This window comes from Scardinius erythrophthalmus (genome assembly GCF_964197995.2).
Source record: "Scardinius erythrophthalmus genome assembly, chromosome: 15".
Lineage (NCBI taxonomy): Eukaryota > Metazoa > Chordata > Actinopteri > Cypriniformes > Leuciscidae > Scardinius > Scardinius erythrophthalmus.
This window is the reverse complement of record NC_138235.1, coordinates 27,972,144-27,983,975: the sequence shown is the minus strand read 5'-3', so window position 1 is coordinate 27,983,975 and position 11,832 is coordinate 27,972,144. Positions and strand designations below refer to the sequence as shown.

At 37.8% G+C, this 11,832-nt stretch overlaps 2 protein-coding genes across 2 annotated transcripts; one reads left to right on the top strand and one right to left on the bottom strand.

Annotated features, from left to right (window-relative positions):
• Positions 1–1,418: 1,418 nt before the first annotated feature.
• Positions 1,419–2,626, top strand: tac3a (tachykinin precursor 3a; the record flags this gene model as incomplete). The annotated part of the gene is made up of 5 exons (XM_081386528.1): positions 1,419–1,520; positions 1,605–1,704; positions 1,810–1,839; positions 1,929–1,982; positions 2,547–2,626. The coding sequence occupies 5 exons, from the start codon at positions 1,419–1,421 to the stop codon at positions 2,624–2,626; spliced, it is 366 nt and encodes a 121-aa protein (XP_081242654.1).
• A 258-nt stretch (positions 2,627–2,884) lies between these two features.
• On the bottom strand, positions 2,885–11,141 carry c1galt1la (core 1 synthase, glycoprotein-N-acetylgalactosamine 3-beta-galactosyltransferase 1, like a). The gene is made up of 4 exons (XM_081386161.1): positions 10,742–11,141; positions 7,586–7,850; positions 5,923–6,587; positions 2,885–3,958 (listed from the first exon to the last, which is right to left on the bottom strand). The coding sequence occupies exons 2-4, from the start codon at positions 7,806–7,808 to the stop codon at positions 3,647–3,649; spliced, it is 1,200 nt and encodes a 399-aa protein (XP_081242287.1). The 5' UTR covers positions 7,809–7,850; positions 10,742–11,141; the 3' UTR covers positions 2,885–3,646.
• Between the last annotated feature and the right edge of the window lie 691 nt (positions 11,142–11,832).

The following is an 11,832-nucleotide window of genomic DNA, read 5'->3' as shown; positions in this document are numbered from 1 at the left end:
TCCATGAATTACTCTTTATTTTAATTCATTTTAATTATGCTTTGTTACATTCAATGTAATATTCAATGTTTGAATGTCAATTTAAATGTGTATTGTCAATCTAGTTTAATGGTGTACATTCTCCACACTCAACAAGGTCAACATGCCAAAGCTGTCATTTAGATAACGTCAGAGATGACGATTACAAAAGCTATTATAATGACACTGACGAATGTGTCGGAGTCTCATAGGATTTATGATGTTGATGTGGAAGTGGGTTAGTGCTGCCTGCCTGAGCTGTTGCTATCATTGGCTTCTGTTGATGAACTGATCAAATCAGTTCTCCAAAAGGAACTTCAAAGCACAGCTGCCCTTTGCATGCTGCATACTGAGTGTGGGCAGCAACTAATGGATGTTCCCACTAATCAACCCTGCATGTCGCCAGGCCAGTTAGATGCCCCCTCAAGATGTCCACTGAGTCCGTGAGACACCGTTCTCATCATCCACCGCTCCATCTGTGTAATTGCTTCCTTGAGAGATTACATTCCCGCCAGTGACAACACCAATTAGGCAGTCAGGAGGAAAATACGACAATAAGGTCCTACTTAGCAGAGAAAAGTAGCATTTGGATAGATATCAGCATAATCTTAATGAGTCAACAAACATGACATTTAGATGTGCTCTCACGCAAATGCTTGAGTATGTCCCACACATGCGGGGAGACGCGGTTGCCTTCAAGGATGGTACTCAGTAACCTTGAATGAAAAAAAAAAAAAACTGGCAAAGTTACAGATGAGAGATTAAAATTGCAAGAACTCAAATCTGAGTAATTGATGGTAGGGCTTTGACAAAGGGGCTATGGTTTGTCCTTTTAAGGACTCTATTCTCACGCCTCTGATGTCAGGATCTCAATTGCATGGTCAGTGCTGATGCAGACTACAAAAACCTTAAACCACACCTACACTGCGACATCTGATTGGACTTACGCACATGTTGCTATCATTTAACAATCAGACAGGAGAGAATCCCTGTATCTGTGTCTCTTGTCTGATAGTCCATCACAAAAGGATTTAACTCCTCGACCAGAAACTGTCCTCCGCTGTTTCCACAGATCATTATCCTCAGCTCAGGTAAGTACAATTCATGTAAAATGTTTCAAACTACAATTTTACATTATTAAGTTTTTTATTATTATTTGTAAAAAAAAAAAAAAAATCTATTTAACAAAGCTTTTCACTCCTGATGGTTTTAGTGGTAAGTTATAGGCTACTGAATGTTAAGAGATTAAACAAATCAATCAAGAATGGCTGCAGTTGGGATTGGAGAGGAGAAACTTTGTGTTTTAATTTTTTATGTAAATGTTACTGAGTTTAACAAAGAAAAGGACGCAATGAAATGTAGCATCCTGTAATATTTTCTCCTCAGACTGATCTGTAAAGATGTACCGTGGACTAGTGTTACTGTTCTTGGTTTTGGTGCTGGAAACCCGATGGAGTGAATCGAGCTGTCAGCAGTCAGAATCTCTAAGATCAGATTCAAACGTAAGTGGCAGATAGTGATCATCTAATAACTAAAAATACATAGTTTTGCCGAGTTTTAAAATAAAAATGTAATTTTATGCACAGGAGATTCCAAGTTTTCGGCTGTCGGCTCATAACTTGCTGAAGAGGTATAATGACATAGATTATGACAGTTTTGTCGGATTAATGGGGCGCAGAAACGCCGGTGAGTGAACAGATATTTTCTTTGTTGTATTATTCTAGCAGTTTCTCTTTAATTTATTATTCTTTGAGACGAGCTAATGTTTATACGAATCTTATTATTTTCCAGACACGGATGATTTACCACCCCAACGTAAAAGTAAGACATTGGACTTCCTTTTGTGCTTTCATAATGTAACGTTAGACTAGTTTAAAAACAATCTAAGAAAACTGAATGTTGTCTTTCAGGGGAAATGCACGATATCTTTGTTGGACTCATGGGTCGACGAAGCGCTGACCCTGGTAACAGCCTTTCTCTTACACGCGTAATTTGCGGGTGGGACATGTCCACAATACTTTTTGCCTGGGTCGATATTGTCCCCACTACTTTTTGACACATATGGCGGCACGGATGTAGGCTACCAAATACAAAGAAACATCTCCAGTTAGAGTATTGATTTCGTTCGTTTGTTAAATAGTTGTCATTGAAATCATGCTGAGTGCGCGTTGCCGCTGTAATCAGTGGCGGTGGTGTTTTCTGTGTGTGTTTCTACTTCCAGAGAATTCCTTTTCGAAATGAAAAGTAATGTTCTTTTGAGGAATCAAAAACATACACCGCGAGAAGTGTGAATTGGTTAATGAACAAATGACTCTTATGAGTATATTGTTTGAACTAATTGATCATAAGGACTTCGATTTTAATCTGATTCTGATGAATCCAATAGTTTTGTGTTTATTGTAGCCTACCGCGTGGCGTGGGTTAAACCGCCGACATACGACGAAGTAGTTAAATATGATCGCTAACGCTGTAAGAAATTCATCAGTCTATCAAGTCTCTCAGACTTACTGTAGTATTTGTGTTGACAGAAACGAGACGTCCATTGAGGAAAGGGTATCCAGAAACAAGCGGAGGAGGCATCTTCTTCAACAAATGCAAACTGAGGTGAGTAGGCTACTTCAGTGAGGCTGTTCTGCCACTTGCAGGCTTTCTGAAGATATTACAACATGTATCTTCATAACACCACAGCATTTGTTCTTATAGAGCATGTCTGTTATGCCTTTTCTTATATAAATCGTCTTTTTTTCAAAAATGTTTTCAATTTGTTGCAGGTTTCGTCGTGGGTTATAGGCAAATGAATTATTTCATATCCAGTTAATCGTCTGTACCACCCTGTTATGACAGCTTCTTTTCAAGACATTTCTTTGGAGCAAAATCATTTATTTTACAAAAGTGATAGAGCAAAATTAAATATTTATATAAAATGAATCAAATAAACATGATTTCCTATGGTGTGATTTGTTTCATTGTACTGCAAATTATACATTTATCATTATAAATGAACGAATTTAAATCTCCACTTACATCCCATGCCTTTTGATTTATTTTATTAAGTTATTTTTTGCTGTTTAATGTATAAAACATGATTTTTGTAAATAAAAATACTATCTATCTGATCTCACAATGTTTTATTACTTAAACGTTCAATAATGCATAAAATGTAGTGACTTCAACCAAACTAAAATTTTACATAGCAATAATCTGCTACATTTGCAAAACACTGATGCTTTCTCATTGCCAACTGCATGCCGCTGCATATAAAATTATGTATACCAAACCTATACGTGTTATAACTTAATTGAACATAAAAAGTGTCCCAGAAGCAAGCCTAATACTTAACTATTAAATACTTCAATTGAATGTTAGTGCTTTGGATATCAGTAGATCATCAAACACAGTATATCTTAACCATTGCATTGTACCTTAAGGTGACAGTTCATTACAGTAATAGTCACATACAAGATCACACCAAAAAGGCCAACTGAACTTCCCAAGCAAAGATATTCTAAAGAAACTCCAAAGAATCATTTACTTGTATGAAATGTGGCTCTTAATTTTTGTCTCATTGTTGAAATAATGCTAGATGTCAATCTATAATGCTAGATGTCAATGTTTGAATGCTAGACAATCATGCTGTGCTTCTGTCCGTTATGTTTCTTGTTACTTTGTGACTTGTTTCAGTAGTCTTTGTGTTCTCAGCTTTGGGATTCATGGTATAAGTTGAAACTGACTTTTCTTTAAAATGTTCATCAAATCTCTGAGCTTCTGTGGTGGGTTTCACAGTTTGGGAAGCCAAAGATAGTACAGCAGGCACTGGAGGCTGGTAGCGGTGTTGGTAGCCATAGGGTCTCAGACGGTAAGTGTAGTACTCAAGCGTGTACATTAGCACAGGGTCTACGTAGTGGAAAGACACTGCTAGGTCAGAGCAGCACTGTGGGCCCTGCAGGGGAAAAACATACATAAGAGATGCTGTCACATTTCCACGTGGTCACAGATAAGTTGCATTAAATTAATATTCTGGGTTCATTACAAGTTAAGCTCAATCGCTTTTCATAACATTTAAATACCACAAAAATTCATTTAGTCTTGTCCCTCCTTTTCTTTAAAAAAAAAAGAAGCAAAAATGGCAATGGGGCCAATCTGTAAACATTAAAATACAGCTATAAGATATAAACTATGTGTTAATATTGAGAGAAAAATACTTGCTATTTTTGTGTTAAGTTTAAGTATACCGTTTTGCCATTTTGATACCCACGGCAAGACAAAATTGTGTTTATTTCTTGGGTTTTTTATTGTTAGTCATTAGCTGTCTAGTCACGAATCACATCATCATGTATATGAAAGAAAAACTATCGACAAATACGGTCCCCATCAAACCTATCCATTGTTGATTTCACTTGCAATCACCTAGTTCAGTGTGGCATTTAAAAAAATGAAAGGGCTAAAATGAGGTAATTTCATTTTCAATGTATATTTCTCAAACAATTTTGTTGATTTTTATTCATTCTCAAAATGCTACATCTTGAATGGAAAATTCCTTTTGACACTTAAAGTGTTTTCTTCTCAGGCACAGATGGTACTCAAGTTCAAAAAGCTTTTCAAAAAATAAGTTTAACTTCTGTAAAAAACAAAGTAATAACTAATTAGCATGCTATGTGTGGGAAACGGAAGCTGTGGAATGTAGAGAAGTGTCACTAAGGGCACGAAGGACATTAATAGGACCTTTTGTTGGGGCAGTCGGGGACTAAAGGTTAGAGAGTCAGACTTGTAACCCAGATTGATTCTCAATACCGGCAGGAAAAACGTAGGTGGGTGAGTGGATGAACAGCGCTCTCTTCCACCCTCAATAGCCACGACTGAGGTGCCCTTGAGCAAGGCACCTAACCCCCAATTGCTCACCGGGCGCAGCAGCAAATGGTTGCCCACTGCTCTGTGTCTGTGTGTGTGTGTGTGTGTGTGTGTATTCACTACTCACACTAAAGTGTGTGCACTAAATTGGATGGGTTAAATGCAGAGGACAAATTCTGAGTATGAGTTACCATACTTGGCCTTAAACGTCACATACTCAATTAAAAATATCTTGGCAAAAATGACAATGGGTACATATTTTATCTTACACCATTCAGAAGAATGGGGACACAGATAGTTTTTATTTTAATTTTTTTTATAAATTAATATTTGAATTCAGTAAGAATGCATTAAATTGACTAAAAATGACAACAAAGAAACTCATAATGTTAAAAAAGATTTCTATTTCAAATGAACAGATTGAATTAGGCTTTTAATCACATTCATTGGTTCACACATTAGTGGTGATCAAATTTGCACTAAACCGCTCAATTCATATGGATTCATTTAACGATCTCTTTGAAGCGTCAAAGTTTCAGTTGCTTAGCTGTCTATGGAGAGACAAAAATCACTCAGATTTCATCAAAAAGATCTTCATTTGTGTTCCGAAGATGAACGAAAGTCTTACGGGTTTGGAACGACATGAGGGTGAGAGGCAGAATTTTCATTTTTGAGTGAACTATCCCTTTAAGCATAACTATCCCTTTAAACTGCTTTGAACATTAATAATAATAAGAAATGTTTCTTGAGTACCTAATCAGCATATTAGAATGATTTCTGAAGGATCATGTTACACTGAAGTAATGATGCTGAAAATTCAGCTTTGCATTACAGAAATAAATGACATTTTAAAATATATTAAAATAGAAATCATCTATTTTGAATTTTAATAACATTTCAAAATATTACTGTTTTAGCTGTTTTACTCAACCAAATGCAGCTTGGTGAGCATAACTGACTTACTTCAAAAATGTTTAAAAAAAAATAATCTTACTGACCCCAAATGTTTGAACGCTAGTATAAGTGTTTAAAAAAAAAGACAAGTGTGTGACTTACTTCTACAATTGGGTAGAAGCAGTAATTCCAGTACCAGAAGGTCTTGGAGAACTTTCCAGTAAGATGGTGTTCAGGAATGAAAGGATGGAAGGTTTCCCGGTGCAGTGTGTCCCTGGAGTCTCCTGCTACCACCCCCATTTTCTCCAGGCACTGACCCATCGCTAGATCCTCCACTGGGGTTGTATGAGTGCACACTTTAGTGTTAAAACCCTCCACAAACCTTTTTAGGGCCTCTTTGCTGAGAACATAACCTGCACCACCGCTCATGTAGCCCTGCTTGGCGTACGGCTTGAACCTCTTGCCAAAGTATATGGGCTGCTCTGCTGTGTAGTTTGACAGGATCCAGCGCAAGTTGTCCACAACGATGAACGTGTCATCGTCTGCTTTGAGGAACCAGTCTGCCTCATCGACGTGGTTCTTCAGAGCGTAGTGGAAGGCACGAATAGTCTTCCAGTACAGCTGGTCACGGCCTTCTCCTGTGCCAAGGCCCACTGTGGGGAAGCTGCGATCTTCTTCAGAGCTCATGAACAGAACTACGTTACAGTGACGACTCCATGTGGCCTTCACATGCCGAGCCTTTGACTGTAGATTACTAGGCCCTGTCATCACCCAGCACAGGATACGCACTTTCTTAAACAGCTCGTCTGCAATGTGACTGTCCTCTCCTGTGTATTTAAAGCAAATTCTATAGTTATGTTGCAATTTAATACAAACCATTTTGTTCATTAGAGACTGCTTTATAACTGAACTGAGACTATTCTCGGCATACTCTATTATTCTCCCCTAATCAAAAATGTCTTACACATATCTAAAAGAATAGTCCTTTTGATAAATATGTTAAATATTATGTACAATAACTAATCAGTAGTCTAATTAAAGCGATTTTATTTTACATGGGGGCAGACATAATGAGATTAAATTAGGTTCAATGACAAGAATCTCCAGGATAAATAAAAGTATAAATATGATACAAATCTAGCCTTAAACAAGTTACAGCATATCATTAAGTTTTACAAAACAGGTGTCAAGTCATTGACCCATATCCATCCTAATACTCACTGTAACTCAGTTACACCCCTGTTTATCAGACACTTTTACTCGCATAATAAATCAACCATGGCTGACAGCGGATCCAATGGCATCAGTAACTGAGAAACATTTTAACTGAGAAACTTTTGCAAAATGCTAATGCAGAAGTCTAAGACTGAAAATTAATTGGTGCACTTTGAACATATTACTGTGGCTACAAAATACAATTTCATGCAACATCTTCTAATTGAAGTGTTTAGAAAGTGAAAGCTTTAACCAGTTATTAAAGGGATAGTTCACCCAAATATTTAAATTCTGTCATAATTTACTCACCCTCAGGTTGTTCCAAACCTGTATACATTCTATATCTAAAGGAAGATATTTTGAAGAATGTGGGAAACTGAACAGTTCTGGGGCACCATTGACTTCCATAGCATTTTTTTTTCCTGCTATGAAAGTCTACAAACTTTCTTCAAAATATCTTCCTTTGTGTTCAGCAGAACAAAGAAATTCATACAGGTTTGAAACAACTTGAGGGTGAGTAAATGATGACAGAATTTATCCCTTTAAGTTGCAATATTTCATATCATGTTGTGCTCATTCCTAAATGATGCACTAGAGGGCGCTGTAGCACCTGGCTGGTGAGGATGCTTGAGGTTGATCAGGGCAGATCCTTCCACTCTCCAGGTAAGGTTGGGGGTGTTTTGCTCTGGCTCCAGTGGAGAAAGGTTGCTTTTGCCATCATGCTGCCAGCTGAAGCTCTCCTCAAACCATACCTGTCTCAAGAACACGTACAATGTACAGCTGCCCACCAGGAAGCCCAGGGAGAAAGCACACTTTGAATTTCCTCCTTTCATGGTGACCACTCAGGGATCCTCACCACATTGGTCACTGCAAGGCTAGAATACAAATATTGGTTACATTCATTTGATTGCATTCATTTTCAGAGATTTCAAAGATCCTAATATACTACTAATTTGCATTAAGAAATGACAAAAATTATATTCTATTATTTAATAATTACAATTATTACATTCCTGGGCTCCAGACTAACATTTGAGAGCAGTAGCTCTGGTGCCACGAAGTTCTACAGATGGTGGCGTTGGGGGGATTTTTTAATCATAAATGTAATTTAATCATATTTATATGGTTTTGCATTAATAAGTGCAGTTACTATTAATATTACATGTTTATTTAGTGGAAATTTAACAGCTTTAACAGCTTGAATTGAGATGCAGATCAAACTAACTTTTATTAACAACAGTAACATGCAAAAAACTAATTTTATATTTAATTTAAATATTATAGTATATGCTTAAATTATACCAATACTATAAATATACCATTGTTGCACTATAGATATAATCATACTGAATAAGGGATTAAAGGAGTGCTCTTTACTTGCTTTCTGTGTAAAATACAAAAAGACTTTTCCTACTTTTCCATTTATTAGGGAGTGGAAATGGCTAACAAGTCAATAAGGTTCTCTGCTGCCATCTACTGGTTATAGTGGTAATTTTCATGTCTTTTTTTTTTTTAATAAAAGTGTTTGCCACAAAGTGTTAGTTTTACTTCATCTATCATCTTTAAACTTTTAGTTTTATACATCCTCACATTAAAAATAACATTAAAATTGATTTTTATTTAGAGATTTGAAGTGTTGGAAAAAGTGTAAAGCACTTGAAAGGCATTGTAAATTTTCCCTGATTGTTCTGCCCCCGGGGGTTCTAGAGTGCGAAAGGGTTCGGCAGTACGGGATCAGCTTACTCCTAGTAGCCCCGTACTGACTGGCCCGAATATGGCTTCCAAACATCTGGGCTCTCCTGGCAGGCCTTCCGCGGTAAATCTGGATCAGGATGGTCCTCCCTCCTCAGTCCGAGGTCGTGATATTTCACCCTTGGCTGAAGCCCAAGAAGCTGCTGGATTGGCCCCTGAGGGGGACTAATTCACACATTCTGGTCTCTCAACCGAGGTTGTTGAGACCATTCGAAACTCTAGAGCCCCCTCCACGAGGAAACTTTATGCATTTAAATGAAAAATTTTCATTTCATGGTGCAGAGAACGTCAGTTGGATCCAGTTAACTGCCCAGTGGCTTCAGTGCTGGAGTTCCTCCAGAATCGTTTCTGTGACGGGCTCTCCCCGTCCACGAGTTCGCTCCTGGCAGAGTGAGAGCCATTCTCCACCCTAGACCTGGCTACGTGCCTAAGGTGCCCACGAATGTGGCACGGTCTATAATCCTTCAGGCCTTTCATCCTCCACCGCATATGTCGGCTGATCAAGCTAAACTACACTTGTTATGCCCGGTCCGAGCTCTTGAGGCCTATGTGCATAGGACCTTGGGCTGGAGGAAGTTGGACCAGCTGTTTGTGTGTTTTGGGTTATCCAAGAAGGGCTCCCCGGTCTCCAAACAGACTATTAGCAAGTGGATAGTAGAGGCTATTTATTCAGCTTACGAGGTGCGCAATCTGCCTTCACCTCTCCTGATAAAAGCCCACTCAACTAGAGGAGTGGCATCCTCTAGAGCCTTGCTAGCAGGGGTTTCTCTTCAAGAGGTCTGTGATGCCGCTGGCTGGGCCTCCCCACACACCTTCATAAAATTTGCATTTGGTCGCAATCTGGAGCCCTGCATACATTTTCCACCGCTGTGAAAGCGCATTTCCTTTCTTGTTCACATTTTGATTTTCCCGACTAGACAAATTTACGGTATTTACCCCTTCAGCTAAATCACAGAAAACCTGGCAAATAAATTTCTACTTCTCTCTAAAGCAGGAATTCCCAAACTTTTTTGTCAGTCAAAATAGGCCTACCATATTTGACCTGAAATATTTATTTGAAGTAGGCTAGGCTACCCCTTGAGATTTTAAGTTAATATTTAACTAAATTAACAACACACTGCATGTTTGTGGCCGGGGTCTCTATCAGTTGGCCGAATGGTAAAATTACACGCAGGTAAACAAATAAAATATTTAATATTTTTTAGTGTTTCATTTTCTTTGTTTTTATTTTAAAATAATTCATTAATGTTTGTGATTTAATTAATTAGCTTTTCACCAAGACACAAGCCAAATGGATACTTGAGGTGTCATGAGATTTCTACATATTAGGGTTAAATACTGTGTGAATTGAATTATAACATTATTTAATTGAATACACAAAGCATATGAGTTCTTCCCAAAATCATTTCAAGCATGTTGATACACTAAGCCCATTTTCTATTTAGGATTCAGCTGCTGGCAGGATAAATCTGAGGAATAGATTATAAACTGGTTACCTTGCGTGACTGACAAATCTTGGTTCTTACCCTCATTTCCAAGAATTAGGCACCTTCTGCTGCTGCCAGTCCATTAGTCATATTGCTACTGTTTAGAAATTTCATTTTGACAAAGTTGACAAGTGACATTCAGGTTGACTAGCAAACCCTTTGTATGGTGGATGAAATAGCTTACATTATGAAACCATTTTATATATAACCTAAACTATCTATTACAACAGCTATAGGCTTAATATTTAATTTAATGAAAGTGTTCAAATCGAATGTTTACCACAGGAAATCCTCAAAGACCCTAAATCCATGTCTAATGCTGGTTTTATCCAAAGTGTATTAATAGACAGAATGAGGCACGGAATTTTATTAAGTTATTACATATAAGCCTATCTTCTGCACGGATAAAATAAATAACATTCTGCAATACTGTGTTAAATGGTTTATGCATCGGACAACCAAAATACACAATGCATGCGCTTGTTGACATGAGCGGTGCACCAGAGATCTAGGACAAAGGCCCTTACCTTGCATTCTTTAGCTCCCCTCTGCAAGCCTCTCACCGTCCCAAACAATGTTGTAAGCTCCGGTGAGTTTCATGCCTTCAGTCTTTCTTTCCCTCAATATCCGCGAGCTTACATGAAAGGAGCGCGTCAGGTTGCTTTTGAGTGCGTGCTGTGACGTCTACACATTAACAGACGTTGAGGGTTTAATTCCTTATTTAAAAGGCACAGTGTGTGCCAGTCACCCGACTTATTTTTCCTCGTATTAGCAGAGGGTTTGCCATTAACCGAAAGGTTATCGGGCCTCTTTGTGCGCTATTACCGGACAACAGATCCTCTGTCATCATGAGCGAGTACCGTGTCAGCATCACACACTGAGAGCCGTAGCGAGGTGTTTGATTGGAGGAATGGCCGGTTTGTTGTCATGGGTGTCCCCGCCCACTAGGGGGGCCGTCGCTCAATTTAGGGATGACAAATTTGATTAGAACATTTAAAATTAAATTTACTTTTGTATTGTAATTGTAAGCTACTAAAGACAAGATCAATTGTAAAATGTATTATAAAACATTCTTTAATTTTTATTACATTATGTGTAGGTCCTACCTGTATAGCACACACATTTCTTTTTAAAGCTGAATAAAGTGCTTAACCATCAGATTGCAAAACTATAAACTATACTTAAATAAATACCCTTTTTATTTTACAATTTTACAATATATATATATTTTTTATTATCAAGTGATGCCAATAGAATAAAATAATCAAGATTAATCTTGCAATTTCCTCCTGGTATTCACTAGCATCTGTTGTTTTTACTTGGATGTAGCCACTAGATGTCTCCATTTTCTTGCTGTTGGCTACACAGGAAGCAGGTATAATGGCCAGACCTTATGGGCTGTATTTTTGGTCAAAAGTATGGGTCAAACATTACATTGTGTCTTTGTTAAAGAATGGAAAAAAATGATGGTTGCAAATCATTAGGATTGACCAAACTTAAAACAAAACACTCAGGAAAAACAGGAACAGAACAACCGAACATAATAATGACGAGAAATGAAGCTAGCGCAAGTTCTGCCAGGAAGACTCAATCGTTCGCGTCATTAATTACCTCCTCA

What these genes read in the sequence shown, in the direction of transcription:
- c1galt1la (XM_081386161.1), bottom strand. Translation starts at nt 7,808, where the DNA reads ATGAAAGGAGGAAATTCAAAGTGTGCTTTCTCCCTGGGCTTCCTGGTG. An exon ending in CAAGCATCCTCACCAGCCAG is followed by an intron (nt 6,588 to 7,585) that starts GTGCTACAGCGC and finishes TTAAATACACAG; the next exon opens with GAGAGGACAGTCACATTGCA. An exon ending in GCTTCTACCCAATTGTAGAA is followed by an intron (nt 3,959 to 5,922) that starts GTAAGTCACACA and finishes TTTCCCCTGCAG; the next exon opens with GGCCCACAGTGCTGCTCTGA.